General features: G+C 36.6%; 1 protein-coding gene across 1 annotated transcript in view; it reads right to left on the bottom strand.

The window, feature by feature from the left end:
* BMT2 (base methyltransferase of 25S rRNA 2 homolog) overlaps positions 1–16,269 on the bottom strand; it is a 56,139-nt gene that overhangs the window by 18,997 nt on the left and 20,873 nt on the right. Inside the window, exon 3 of the mRNA XM_054023999.1 lies at positions 10,340–10,513. Within this exon, the coding sequence (XP_053879974.1) occupies positions 10,340–10,513 (174 nt within the window). The remainder of the gene's footprint in view (positions 1–10,339; positions 10,514–16,269) is intronic.

Raw genomic sequence — 16,269 nt, 5'->3', positions numbered from 1 at the left:
GTGGTTCAAACTTTAACAACCTGTGAACCCCTTTTACTAAAAAGTCAAGTCTCACGAACCCCCTCCTAAAGATAAATATTTCCAGGGAGAAAAACTCCATTACCTGAGTATAAACTATAAAAGCAGTGATCTTGGAAATATAAAATGTGTTTTTATGACATGCTTATTACACACTATTATTATTAATCATTACAGTATTTTTGTTACATTATGAAAACGGCAACACTCTTCCAAGATCTCACTTTCACAGCTTGTATCACTTTGAATAAGCCTGTTATAAGACAAGGCTCCTATGTTTCATCCAGGAGTATCAGATGTGAAACAGCATGAAGGTATTTAAGAAGCCAACTCAAAGAGTTCCTCCTACACAAGCATTCAGGTCTTGAGCAGTCCAGGCAAACAACACACATTACAACAAAGCTTAAGCTTGTTCTTCATAATAATTTTAAAAACAATACTAGCTGCCTATTTAATTTTAAAAACAGCAAAAAATATCCATCTCCCTTTCTATTTCTTATAAGGAGTCTCAAAGTATAAATCTCCTCAGTATGATAGATATGCTTGCTTTGATCTGCTTAGTTCTTGGAAGTCCAGAGGCTCCGGACTGCTGGCCCCGTGCTGCCTGGGGTTCTTAGGGACAGCTCTGTATGCCATTAAGGCACTTTAACCTGAGAACCCCCTATAACATTTCACAAACCCCCAGAGGTTCACAAACCCCAGTTTGGGAACCATTGCCTTAGACCAATGGTCTAAGACCACTGCTGAGTTTACAAAGAAATGGTTAAACTCTGTTGATCTCCATTATACTTTGGAAAGTACTGAAATTACGTCTCATGCACTAAACTGGACCAAGTATAAAACCAGTAGTTTAAAATTTAAATTTCTGGAACAGTAAGATAAAAAGTAGCTCTGTCTGGAGTTATTTTCCTAATTATTGCGTCATAGTAGCAAATCTATAATTATGGATGAGAAGTAGGTTTTATTCTAAACCTAGATGTTGTGGCAATAAGTGCAAATGCCTGTAAATACAGTGTGTCAAAATATTATTCTTAAGAAAGAACAATTTTTTGTCCAATTCTGAACCAAGGTGAATTATTTTGTTCAAAAATCTTGGTAAAATTCCATTTGATCATTCTGAAGTTATTGGAGCATGAAAACTGATGTTTTATATATGTAAAGAAAATTGCTCAAGTACTACATGAGCCCAAAACTGTAGGATGATTTTAAAACTAAGCTTTCCAGGTGCAGTACAGTACTTAATTCTCAGTGAGAAAAGTCTTAACATGTTTGAAGAAATTTGATTTGGTAATAAAGTTATGGTTTCAAAAAGTACATACTACGCACACAGTATGATTTTCCATTACCATTTTTAATACTGTACCCAGGTGCACTGGGGATGTCACACATGAAAAGAACCACTGCAGCACCATATAATGCTTCATGCCTGTATGTGATGTTATCTGCATCAGATCCAGATTGAAATTTAAGCTGTTTTTAAAGCAGAATTTTAACAAGTTCAGTATTTTTACTAGTGTTGAAATAAGCTCCCTCGGGCACTAGTTCATAAGTTTACTTCCAAAACTACAAAATACAAAACATGAGGTACAGATAAACTGTACTAGTTGCATATTAATGAAATTATGGAATGTAAACTACTGTTCATTTTTAGACTATGCATACATGCCTTAAAAATGCCTGTAAAAGATCTGAGAAATGAGATACAGCAAATCAGTTTTAATATTAGTTGCATCCCAGCGGACTAAAATCATGATGAATTCTCAGTCATTTAAAAGTATTTTCTATCTATCTGGCATGTCAATAAGAATCATATAGCATCTGTCAGCCTTTTTCCCTGCAAGTATGTACAATACAAGAAGTGTTCAATTCTGTAACAGCAGCAACTTTAGCCACATCACAACAGCACGTCAGTTACTAATCCTACAGAACTGTGAATTTATCAAGAGCCCCTAGACCTTATTTTATTTTATTTTTTGGCTGCAACTGTTGCCAGTATGATTAGTAGTGCAGGACTCCAAGAACAACATGTCAAAACAGAATTAATACTACACATAATCCCATCAGTTAAGATCCTATGAAACTTTCCATTGGCTTCAATGTCTAGATGATAAAAAATTCACTCTAAAATGAAAGTGACAAATTCTCAGTTAGTAAGAAATTTCCACAAAAATAAAGTGCTTGCCCACAAAATATTGATAGTTAGACGTGCAGAAACAAAAACACCTCTGATATTAAGATACTTTGTTGTTCTCCTATATAACAAAACTGATTAAATTTAAAAACAAATACTAATAAATGATACAAAAACTGTTTTTAATTTAAATACATTTTCTAAAAATAAACAATTTAAAATTAAATTTGAAGTTATAGTAAGGCATCAAGTTTCTAGAATCTAGTAAAATCATTTAAATAAAAAGTATGCTGCATCAATGAGCTCTCCTCAAATTTTAATGAGTTAAAGGGTGCTGCTTTTTTAAAATTATATACAGAATCAGAGGGAAAACTGTCTTATCTTCTGAGGTCAACTCAAGCTTTATAAATATGTCACAATGTCAGGTACTGCATTAAGTATCTAAGTTATTTACATTCTTTACAATGGAGTAAATGCTGGTATTTATATTTGTCCAAATATAATTACTTTCAGATTCTGTTGTGCAGAAAAGCTCTCTTTGGTTTTAGTTTAGGCAGCAGGTAGACAGAGGACATTTTCTTCATCTGGATTAGTTCAAAGTTGAGAAACGGACTGGGAGTTGAAAAAGCTGTAAAGCTTACTTCCTTTTCCAATAAAAACCAGGTGGAAGAGGATGAGATCTACTAATTCTAAAAATTTGAAGGAAACTGGGTCAGATTTTTAAAGATATTTAGGCACCTGAAGATGCAGATAGCTACCTAATCTGCATAGGTGGGGTGTTTTTTTGGGGGGGGGGGGGGGGAGGCGGGGGAATCAAACTAGAAACCTACCTTTAGGTATCTTTAGGTATGTAAAGACCCTTGAAAATCTGTCCCATGATGACCAGAACCAGTCAATTAATCAACTACTGTTAATATTTCCTTTGTTTAATAAATCAGTTTTAAATGCAAAATATATTTTGATTAAATTTACTTTTTTTCTTATGTATCCAGCACATTTAAAAAGGTACTTTTGTTTAACTAACAAGAAGCCATTTAAAAAACAAAATCTGCTTTTGTATATTATATTTAATTCTAATTTCCATCCAAATGCAGCTTGACAAATCCAGGAGTAAAAAAAAAAACCTGGAAAAAATGTTAAACAAAACAACACATTTATTCAGGATCTTGATTTTCATGTTAAACTATATAATTACTTAAATAAATGCATGTAGATATAGTGTATCCTCCTGGTTAGCACAAAAGACTAGTGTAAAGGCTGTATCTGGTTGCAAATCAACAAGAATTAACCTATCTTTAGGAAAGTAAAAGTACAAATGCAAATCAATAATTTAAATCAAGGTTTCCAACTTGCTGATTCAAGTAATGATTACAATTCCGAATTCAAAGCACTGATTTAAATCAACCCACCCTGTTAAAACAATTTTTTTTTAATGTCAGTGTATCTGAAAATTTTGTAATCCTCGAGAAGCCATCTGCAAAAATCATTTTATCCCAATTAAATGTATTTACCTTACAGCCTACATTTGTTTATTGTATGTATATTTAAATATACATAAAAGTAATGTATAAATCCAGGTGCTGAGTCTACACAAGATTCCTTCCTCCCACTCAAACCTAGCTGCAAATCCATCTAACTTATTTTATATAGCTCATGCATTCACGCACCTTTAACATTCTATGACAGAATCAAAGGTGAAATTATTCAAGTTATATTTTCACATTTTTAAGCTTAGTCTTTAGGGGCAGAGATACCATTAAATAATTTGTTTGTTCCCCTTTTCTTAAGAACCCCTGCAGAACCCCCCTTGGCTATTTCAGTATAATAACCGGCTAGTAGTTAGTATCAATGCATCATCTTTCAAAGCCTTATACAGATTAAGGGGTGAGCACATAGCATTCTCTCTAGGCAGAAAAGGAGAACGATGTACAGTTGATATGCAACATATGTTGCTTAGTGAGAAGGGAAACTGCTCCTGGCTATGGAGAAGTTGGTGGATAGGTGACAATTTTGCTGAATACAGCAACTCATTCTCCAATTCTGTAGAATTTTCAAGTCAAAACTTACAGACTCTACTGTGAGACTGAGAATGATGGTTCTTCACAATCTTTCATATCATGGTACTAAAGATTCTCACATGGGGCAGAGGCCTGATGGAGACCAAACATTTTTTAAAAAATGAAAGCGTTGCTTGTAATACAAGCCTTCAGAATGTAGACTGATTATTGGTCATTGTGATCTTTCATAATCCTCCTCCATCTCATCTATTACAAGGTCAGAGATCCAATCTTAATATTTTTGCTTCGAATGATCATCTCTCTCTCTCCCCTCCCCACCATATAGTCTGTGAAAATCTTCATCCTCTTCAACACTTATCTCAAGATTTTGTTCCTAGTTTCAATGTCATTAATATGATACATCAGCACTACCATTAAGGAGGAACTGTCAGGGCTCTCCTTCCATCTCCCACTCCTCCCTACAGACATGCAAGTCAAACTGATAGAAGAGCACTGCTTCCTGCAGGATCTCCTTGAGATATATACCTCCTTAAAAGGTGTGGATGAGGAAGCTGTTCTCTTCTACTTCATGACCCAGCGCACCAAGCCTCCTCAGCATCTGACCAAGAGCAGACCAGTTGACTGAGTTTTCAAAGAGGCTGCAAACAGCTACATTTGTAAACTATCAGCTGAACAACTTGGTGATCAAAGGAGATTACGGACTCTACTTTATAGTTATTGAAATATAAAAAACAATTATCTTCAGCCATGTCATTACAGTGAAAAATATTCTGTATTAGAAGGAAATGCTTTCTAAAAACTAAAAGAACTTGCCAAAGAACTTGGTTATAGGGGACCTGCAAAGCAGGGCCGGCTCCAGCCTTTTTGCCGCCCCAAGCAGCAAAGAAGGTAAAAAAAGAAAACAAAAAAGCCACGATAGGCGGTACTTTGGCGGCTGCTCTACCGCGCCGCTTCATTCTTCGGCAGCAATTCAGTGGCCGGTCCTTCCATCCGAGAGGGACTGAGGGACCCGCCGAAGACCCAGACATGCCGTCCCCTTCGGTCAATATCCTATTCAGTTTGAAGTGAAAAGTATGCTTTTAAACATATTCAAGTCAGTTGAGGATTTGTGTCATTAAGGTGGAATTCCAGGGGATGGTTGGAGCTTCATGAAACCTTTCAGTTTGCACTGTGAATATATTACTTGTCAGGTGGCTAATTGTCTTGCTGCATGTGAAGCCTTTGAGAGCAATGGGAGTGCCTCAAAATGAAGTGCCTCCTCAGTGCAACAATACTAGTGTAAACATGATAAATATGAAAAAAAGAAATATGGAGGAGAAAGGGGAAATTGTGTTTTAAGGAACTCAACTGTGCAGTACACCGCTACCTCGATATAACACTACCCGATATAACACGAATTTGGATATAAACGTGGTAAAGCAGTGCTCCAGGGGGGCGGGGCTGCGCACTCCAGTGGATCAAAGCAAGTTCAATATAACGCAGTAAGATTTTTTTGGCTCCCGAGGACAGCGTTACATCGAGGTAGAGGTGTACTTTTACTTTCTTGTTTAGCCCTGGTGGCTCTTTTTTTTTGGTTTTCTTACTATGTTTTTTTAATCTAGTGTATACATTTAAGTTGAGCCTCTATTATGGTGTCTTTAAAAAAAGATTCCATGCAGCTTGCAGGTATTTTACTTTTGGTGCTGTACCTTTTAATTTCTGTTTAACTAACCTCCTCATTTTTGTGTAGTCCTCTTTTTTAAAATTAAATGCTACAGTGTTGGGCCGCTGTGGTGTTTTCCCCGCCACAGGGATGTTAATTTTAATTATATTATGGTCACTATTACCAAGTGGTCCAGCTATATTCACCTCTTGGTCCAGATCCTGTGCTCCACTTAGGACTAAATCAAGAATTGCCTCTCCTCTTGGGGGTTCCAGGACTAATTGCTCCAAGAAGCAGTCATTTAAGGTGTCAAGAAATTTTATCTCGGTATCCCATTCTGAGGTGATACGTACCAGTCAACATGGAGCTAGCTGAAATCCCCCCACTATTATTGAGGTTTTTTTATTTTTACAACCTCTCTAATCTCCCTGAGCATTTCACAGTCACTATCACCATCCTGGTCAGGTGGTTAGGAATATATTCCTACTGCTATATTCTTATTATTCAAGCATGGAATTAGTATCCATAGAGATTCTATGGTACAGTTTGGTTCATTTAAGGTTTTTGACTTAATTTGATTCTATGCTTTCTTTCACATATAGTGCCATTCCCCCACCAGCATGACCTGTTCGGTCTTTCCGATATATTTTATACCCTGGTATTACTGTGTCCCATTGATTATCCTCATTGCACCAAGTTTCTGTGATGCCTATTATATCAATATCCTCATTTAATATGAGGCACTAGTTCACCCATCTTATTGTTTAGACTTCTAGCATTAGTATATAAGCACTTTAACAACTTGTCACATTTTAGCTGTCTTCCATTAAAAGGTGTAATTGAATGAGACTTTTTTTCATTTTACTGTTTCTCATCAGACCCTACCTATATTTTATCATCTTCCATACTTTCCTCCTCACTAGGACAGACAATCTCCATTAGTAGATCATCCTCTAATGGATGTCTCTGTCCGAACCACGTATTCCTCCGCACCTGGTGGCTTTCCCCCAGCCCAGTCCATGACTTTTACTAAAAATACCTGTCACTAAAACATAGCCTTAAACATAACTAAGGAGAAGTTAATCACAAGCCACCACCTAAGACAAAAGGAGTCTTTTTCCTTGTTATCCTTTAATAATGTTAGATCGAATCCTCTGGGTGAGAGTGAATGAGTTGTAAAATGCTTGTACGTTTCAGCAACTGTGGGGTTGGCAGAGTAAAGACGCGTTAAATAGGGCATACTGGGGCATTGATGAAAGAGTGCAGAGTGTTAAGGTTGCAGGGCATACACCAAGCAACCTTGACACTGTTATTGAAGTGTTTTGCCATTGAACGTACAAATAAAAAGCAGAAAAGCATTTAACATCCTTTAAGTGCTATATACATAAATATCAAATCTATGTGGAAGCAGGAAAGTAGTTTTCCCTTCCACTTTACTTGTTGCTACTTGACTTCTAGGTGTGTCAATTAACGTGGTCATCTCAGTGTTACCTACCTTCCTCCCTACCCCCTACGTCTTCCTTCAGTTTGCAAGGGAGAAGAGACTTTGAACATGGAATCTTAGCCAAACTCTTTCCAACACATTCATCACCAATAATAAAAAATTTTAGAGTGGAAACTTTGTTGATTCATGAAGCATAACAGAATCCCTCCCACTCTTCCCTAGCCTTAGTGGGTCTGCAGAGCTAACAACTGTAAAAAGTAAGTAGCAAAACCCTGAAGCAGCAGGCCTGACTCAATATGCAGGGCCTGTTTAGTTAGATGACATTTTTATTTTCATAGCTCAGAACCATATTTTAATCCCAGAATACAGTGCTGGTACTTAAGTTTCTTCATTTTTTTAAAGAACCTCCAAAACTGAGACTCTTATATTTCCTATACTTATAACTGCTACTCTCTCTAATCAGTAGAAACCTTAAATGTACCCACTGTACACATACATTCAGCCTTAATTCGCTCTGCAGTTACCTGCTTAGTTTGTCACATCAAGGTCACGTAACTGCAAAGCTGACAATCACAGAGTATATGCAACTTTCTACTCAGCTTAATAGTGTCATGGACCATTGATTCAGACTGGTGCCTCTTGTTCCCATTATCCCACCAAACTGCCTGTTCAGATAAGTTGTACTGGCTGGCTTAGTACTGCTGGGTGTTCAAAAACCGCATGCTGGATCTATGTACACTCATCTATTGTGCATAATTACAGGAAGTTGATATTTTGTTGTGACCACATACTTGAAGTACTTTGTCTAGCTGAATTCCCACTGTTCTTAGGTTTGCCTCTACTATTACCCCTCTTTCCAGCATCTTGAGTGACTTTCCCTGGTAAAGTGCTTTTCTTATCATTTACAAGCCACATGATCTCAAGCACTGAATCCTGAATACTTATGAATTAACTACTTGCAGCTCTGATGGACAAAGACAGGAGCACCTCATATAGTATCCTCGCAAATGGAAATGCAATTGTGTGCGATATGAAGACAGAAAAAAAATCACTCCATAAGAAATAAGTAATGACAAACAACTATGCATCTAGCTAGATATAGGGAGCATCAAGGAGATGATGAAAGTAGGTATCATCTCATTTAGCATCCACATTATAAAACAGCCTTTAATTCAGATACTAAATCAAGCCTCCTGTTCTTTCTAGCACCTCAACCCCAAGAAAACCTCTTAAGATATGCAAGATTCCATTCTTACAGACCTTAAATATTGTGCATGCACACACTGCTGCACAATAGGAGACAGAACAGAGCAGGGGCCATGGGAAGAGTGGAGTAGAGCAGGGGTTCACACCTCTTCCATCACAAAACCTATGCAGGAAAACTGGAGATGAACTCATCTCCTCCTCCTTCCTAGCTCTGTTTCTGGAGCTGATAAAGAGTCAATAGTTAACTTGTTCACCCCCCCACCCCCCAAAAATCTGCCAATATTACTATTTAAACTGTTAAGTATCTAATCTTTGGCCCTGTTCACTGAATTTAATAGATAAATACAATGAACCATGCTTCATTTCTACTTGATTTTTCTTTTTTTAAGTTAGGTGAACATCTATTCAGTTTATATTCTATAATTTATTAACCCCCTGGACTAACTGATTTTCTATTGATAAGCAAGTGTAACTCCAACAGAGTAAACAAAATTTTGAAGAGAATAATTCTTAGTTTGATGTTTTGGGGAGGAGGGAAGAAGCGGAGAGAAATCAGGGTTCTGATGGGAACTCAGGTTGCAACCTCAATTATGTAGTGGATACTGCGCATCTCCATAATACAAAGTAGTATTAGAGAACAAATTGTCTGTTTTCTGTTTTGTTTCTAACCACTTTGTATAGGGACACTTATGGCATTTACAAGTTATTCTAACAGAGTTAAAGGCACAAAGATACTAACTGATGTGGGCATAAAGATATTCATTAATAACATTACTAACCTGCCCTTCATTTCCCTAATGAATAATACATACAACTTGTTCATAGGAGATATGGCACAGAAGCAAGATCTAGAAACGCTCCTGAAACTGCTAACAAAATACTGTGGCAGCTAAGCAGTCATAAGAGTTGACCCATGAATTTAAGAGCATAAATTAAATTTACTAATTTTATTTTTGAAAGCATATTAAAATTTAATGAATATATATTTATGTAGTCTCATTACTCTACTATACTTGTACAGTATGAATCTCTTCCCATTATAATAAGGTGGCAGAAATTTTAAACTATAGTAAAAAGGTACAAAAGTTAGTGTTATTCCACGACCAAAAGTAAAAAAAATAAAAATAGATTGTTAATTTGAATTAAAGATGAAAACAAGTCAGAACCATGAGAGAAAAATACCTTAGAAGAGTACTGCATCTGTTATTTATGTACTAACAAACAAACAAACAAACAAAAAAGCCAATCATCATTTGAAAACCAAGTAGTTCAAAAGAGTTAGGCTTCAAGAAGTCATTTGGAAGTACAAAGGTAATGTCAAAGAACTTTACCCATGTTTTTTTTTGGGGTGGGGGTGGGGGTGGGGAGAGGAGAGGGGTAAAAGGAGTATAATCATAGGTACCCAATCCATATTTAGGCAAAGTGGATTGAGTTTCAAAAGTGCTGAATACTCAGTTTCCTACTGAAGCACTTTCCTCTTAAATGTTCCCTTTGTCCAAACCCAAATTGTATTATAAATCACACACCAAGAACACTAACAAGACAGAATTGTTCCACAAGTGGTTATGCGAGTTTTTTCCTTAAATTAAAAAAAAAAAAAAAAAAAAAAAAAAAAAGACTATTGTCAATTTCAGAATAAGTTCTAGGCCACTATTTTTGTAACATTAGCTTCCAAAAAATGTGATGATACAACTTTTCGTGAAGCATATTAATATATACTTACTTTTTTTTTTTAAACTTTCTTTCCTTTTTTAAAACTATAAAAAGTTGCATTGGAAATACATTAGGGCAATGCAATTTCACAGAAGTCAATGTTACAAGATTGGGAAAAACTTCTCTTTTGCAAACTTTTTTTACTATAGCAAAAAGTTACAACTTACTCCTCTGATATAGTTTCATGATTTGTAAAGCTGAAGTTGGGTAAGGGTTCTTCAATTTTGGGAGTCTGGTGAACATTTAAGGCTGAAGTGGTCTTAGATGCAACAACTGCTCTTTTCTCATCTTTTTCAAGTGCTTTTCTCTTTCCGCCATTTTGAAAATATTCTCGGCACACACTAAAAAAGAAAATATCCAAAGTAATATTTCAGCAGACCAGTGGTAATGAGGTTTAGCAATACTTATAACTATAGGTACTTTGAGTCTACATGTTATCTAAAACTTGCAGTTAAATTTATTATTAAAAACGGATTATACCAAGCCTTACAAAAGTCTTGATCATCTCAAAAGTAAATATTATTGGGGTTTACCTATATTAATTTGAACTCAGCAGCAGCATGACAAACTGAGAATGAAGGAAAAACAGTTTTAAATGGAATTCAATAAAGGATACAAACACTTAATAACTAGAGTTTCATAACAAAGTCCCATATTAAAGCTACAATACATATTCAAAGAGACAAACCCACAATGTTACCTGTAGAAGGCATTGTTTCCAATAGTTTCCAAAAGGCACTCATTATCCTCACTTCTTTGGCCATTTATTGCCCATACAGATCACATATGAAATGAGAAGTGGCTTAATTGCTTCCAGATGTTTTGATCCAGAGGCAGCAGTCAAAAGCTGGACTAAGTTAAAATGAGGTATATGGATTTCTCTTTCTTTTGGATAAGTTCCGTATTATCTATACATAAATACAGTAGATCCTAACTTTCAAGGAGAGGAAATGTGGACCTAGTGAAGATACCCTTATCAGAGCTACAATTAGAAGTATATTCAACCTTCTCCCCCACTTACATACTAGCTCTGTAGTCTCCAGAAATGGGGAGGGTTAGCAAATAATTGTAAGGCACTTATTGGAAAGGAGGAATATAACCCAGGTCATAAGGACTGGTGTAGGTAAACTAGACAGAAAGCAGAGAAGACTTAATTATAAGCATCAAGCCCAACCTTGAAAGCCACTCCAATCTCACTCTAGAACCATGGAGCGCAAGAATACACCTGTTTATAAGCATATATTAGTAATATCAACCAGAGCATAGAAGGGGTTCACCTTTGGATTACAGAGCTTTTCCCCTTATTATATAGTTTTACTATTGTTGACTGTGTAATGGGTCATTGTAGGCTCCCAGTTTAAGACTAGAAAGGCTGGAATTGTCTCAGCATATATGAGAATATAAAGCCTTGTTTGTACTATGAATCTTGTTTTAAAACATTGTAAATGTTTAGCTGCCTTTTTTATTTTGTTTATATCACGTGAAACTTGAAGTTGAAAAAAATCTTCAGTTTTTCCATAGTAAGAAGAGATGCAAAGCCTCTGATCTGAGAGAGATATTGGTTTTGCTATAGGGATCTAATTTCAGGTTCTTAGACAGTTATAACGTTTAAAACAGATTTTGAACCGAGACAGATGTCAGAGATGTTTTGGAAGAACATCTTTGGATGCAGTTTCTCCCATTGAGGATTCCAAGGTCTGCACTAGAACAGAGAGATCTTGAGACAATTCTATCAATTACCACAAGTTCAATGTTCTGCTTCTGTTCAAGCATTAGAAAAGCAATTTAGGATTTTATTAGGATAAAAGAATTTTTAGATAGTTGTGGTGATCACCACCTTACAAGTGCGAAAATCCAGACTGGCATTTAAAATGAATAAATAAATAATTGAAAAAGATAACATGGAATTCCATCTGTATCTAATTTAGGGCCCACTTCACCCCTTCCTTCTTGAAGGAACATAACTAAATTTTAGAACCACATAGCTAAGCTAGCGAAAGCCCTAGTGCAGATGCAGTTATACCAGTAAAAGAGTGCTTTTGCCATAACTTATTTTGCTTGCAGAACCAGAATAGCTAGACCAGCTAAAGCACTCTTTTGCCAGTAGACACTATATACACAAGGAGAATTTTGCTACCACCAAAACCTCTATGTGGAGACATTAACTCCAAATCAAAGTTTTTTTCCAAAATATGTCTTTCTGCTTCCCTTTATATTACAAAGCTATAGTCTTCAATACAAAAGGGAAGTGGGAAGACAAAAAAGTAGAGTTTGAGGAAAGCACAGGCAGGGTATATGATTAATTTATTGTTCAAGCTTATTGCAATAGCACTCTAAGGTCATGTGGGGTCCAGGAATAATTCTGGAATTCAGCAGACAAATCTTGTATCAATCCTATAACTAAAGGTTTCCAAGGTATTCCCTGAAACAATCACACATACAGGGTGAGGCAGTCTCCTTATTTTAAGGCTGCAAATGGTCAGTATTGATCAAAATATACTGAATTTTTACAAACCACGAAGAAATATTTCAATTAAGCAATAAAAACATTATATAATCAAAAATGAAAGACACACAGAATCTAGTTTATGAATTAATCTCAAAATATTTTTCAGCCTCCCCAACTAGGCAGCAGAAAAAATTTAAAAAATAATCTGCATAACTGTGACTCTTAATACCAAAGAAGAGTATAGATGGTTTCTCTAATGATTGTACTGTGTTATATAGGCTAGCCCTCTAAATAATTTGCAGACAGTTGCTTTTTCAGGTATTCAGTTAGAAAAGATTGCATGGAGAAAAGAGAAAATGACAGTAGAGTGGCTATACAAGTTTTTTTTTCTAGCTTTCCTCATTACAGATGCCTAAGATCTGCCTCCAAAAGCCATCCTGTCCGCAAAATAAGGCTCTTCAATATTTTCAGAGTGTTCCGCTTCTGAAGAGAAACTTATGATCACATAACTGTATCAACTACAATTTATTTTTCTATGTAATCCAAGTATTTATTTTTAAAACTGTATTTTCATTCAGTTAAGCAGCAGGACATAAAGAAGGGCCACAGCACCATGTGACCCCGTCATCTCTCTGCAGATCATCAATGATACATAGAACAAAAGTTTGAGAACTCCTGGCCTTTAGAGATGAAGTAAGGAATTGCAAAATATTTTCTCAGCTCTATTTATTAAAAAGTTGACAAACACCTGTCAGAGGATCAGTCTGCCCTGTCATCTGGCCTTCTAGGCACCAGTTTGTCCCCTGAATTTCCAAAGAATGCACATACACTACATTCAAATTAAGGTCCTTTTCTTAGGATTTTGTTTCAGTAAACCAAAGAAGTTCACTAAAACTGCTTTCCCCTTCCAAGGAAAAGCAGTTCCTTTTCCTCATCAGCAGGGTTCCACAAATAATCTCTCTTTTAGCCTTCAAGGCTTAGTCCCCCTCTATCCCTGGGTCACAGAAACTTCGCAGATTCCTCCCTTTGTTCATGCCATCCCTTAGTTTGCGCCACGCCTAATATTGTCTCTATTCAGGAGACTTACTGTGGGAAAATGTCCTGGTATTTTCTGTTCCCTTTCACTATGAGAAAGGCAGCCCCTCTTACATGATGGAAGTCCAAAAGTGGTTCCTCTGCTCAACTGATTTGGCCACAGACCAGAGCTGGGGACTAAATCCCAAAGGCAAGCACACCCTGAAATAGCACTGTTATATATTGTTTGATGTTTGGAATTATGTGGACAAACAGAAAAAGGAGTACCTTTCCCAAACCTGAGAAAAAGTTCTGTGTAGCTCAAAAGCTTGTCTCTCTCACCAACAGAAGTTGCTCCAGTAAAAGATATTACCTCATCCACCTTGTGTCTCTGACAAAAAGAAAGTAATTTCTGCAAGAGAAACTTTATATACGGAACACTGGGTATGAGAAGTAACACAGGGATGGATTTTCATACTCTACATCTTTAATTAAATCCAGGTGCAAAACTTGATATGCTTATAAAGCCACCGGGAAGTCATTAGAACATGTGACTATTACATAGCAAAGATCTGTATTTAAAAAAAAAAATAAAAAAAATCAGTACAGCTATAAAAAGCAGAAAGCAAGCAACTAACTTTTAAAAATCCTCTGCAAATAAAACATTATGAATTTTTTCATAAGAATGCATTACTATTACGAGGGTATAAGGGAGGAGATGTTGCCTTATATATTAAAAATGTATACACTTGGACTGAGGTTGAGATAGAAATAAGAGACAGACTTGTTGAAAGTCTCTGGGTAAAGATAAAAGGGGTAAAAAAAACAAGGGTGATGTCCTGGCAGGGGTCTACTATTGACCACCAAACCAAGAAGAAGAAGTGGATGAGGCTTTTTTTAAGACAACTAACAAAATCATCCAAATCACAGAAGTTGGTGGTGATGGGGGACTTAAACTACCCAGACATCTGTTGGGAAAACAACACAGCGGGGCACAGATTATCCAACAAGTTCTTGAAATGTATTGGAGACAATATTTTATTTCAGAAGGTGGAGAAAGCTACTAGCGGGGAGGCTGTTCTAGATTTGATTTTGGCAAATAAGGAGGAACTGGTTGAGAATTTGAAAGTGGAAGGCAACTTGGGTGAAAGGGATCGTGAAATGGTAGAGTTCATGATTCTAAGGAATGGTAGAAGGGAGAATAGCACAATAAAGACAATGGATTTCAAGAAGGCAGACTTCAGCAAACTCTGAGTCGGTAGGTAAAATCCCACGGGAAGCAAGTCTGAGGGGAAAAACAATGGAAGACTGTTGGCAGTTTTTCAAAGAGACATTATTAAGGGCACAAGAGCAAACTATCCCACTGCATAAAAAAGATGAGAAGTACGTCAAGAGACCACCCTGGTTTAACCAAGAGATCTTCAATGATCTAAAACTCAAAAGAGAGGAAAAAGTACAAGAAGTGGAAACTCGGTCAAATTACAAAAGAAGAATATAAACAAATAACACAAGTATGTAGGGACAAAATTAGAAAAGCCAAGGCACAAAACAAGATTAAACTAGCTAGGAACATAAAAGGAAACAGGAAAACATTCTACAAATACATTAGAAGCAAGAGGAAGACCAAGGATAGGGTAGGTCCGTTACTCAATGGGGGGGGGGGGGGGAATAGAGAAGAAGAGAACAGAAAATGTGGAAATGGCAGAGGTGCTTAATGACTTCGTTTCGGTTTTCACCAAGAAAGTTGGTGACAATTGGACGTCTAACATAGTGAATGCCAGTGAAAATGAGGTAGTATCAGAGTCTAAAATAGGGAAAGAACAAGTCATTACTTAGATAAGTTAGAGGTCTTCAAATCACCAGGGCCTGATGAAAGACTACCCAAGGAGCTGACTGAAGAGATATCTGAGCCATTAGCAATTATCTTTGAAAAGTCATGGAAGACTGGAGACATTCCAGAAGACTGGAAAAGGGCAAATATAGTGCCCATCTATAAAAAGGGAAATAAGGACAACCTGCGGAATTACAGACCAGTCAGTTTAACTTCTGTAACCGGAAAGATAATGGAGCAATCAATTTGCAAACACTTAGGAGATAATAAGGTGATAAACAACAGTCAGCATGTATTTGTCAAGAAAAAAATCATGTCAAACCCCCTGATAGCTTTCTTTGACAGGGTAACAAGCCTTGTAGATGGGATATATCTTGACTTTAGTAAGGCTTTTGATACGGTCTCGCATAACCGTCTCATAAACTAGATTTAGATAACGGCATAGACAGTACATCTAGAAAGTTTGTGGACGATACCAAGCTGGGAGGGGTTGCAAGTGCTTTGGAGGATAGGATTAAAATTCAAAATGATCTGGAGAAATGGTGTGAAGTAAATATGATGAAATTCAATAAGGACAAATGCAAAGTATTCCACTTCGGAAGGAACAATCATTTGCACACATACAAAATGGGAAATGACTGCCTAGGAAGGAGTACTGTGGAAAGGGATCTGGGGATCATAGAATATTAGGGTTGGAAGAGACCGCAGGAGGTCATCTAGTCCAACCCCCTGCTCAAAGCAGGACCAACACCAACTAAATCATCCCAGCCAGGGATTTGTCAAGCCAGGCCTTAAAAACCTCA

This window comes from Malaclemys terrapin, chromosome 1, assembly GCF_027887155.1.
Source record: "Malaclemys terrapin pileata isolate rMalTer1 chromosome 1, rMalTer1.hap1, whole genome shotgun sequence".
In the NCBI taxonomy this organism is placed as follows: Eukaryota; Metazoa; Chordata; order Testudines; family Emydidae; genus Malaclemys; species Malaclemys terrapin.
This window is presented reverse-complemented; position numbering and strand designations above follow the sequence as displayed.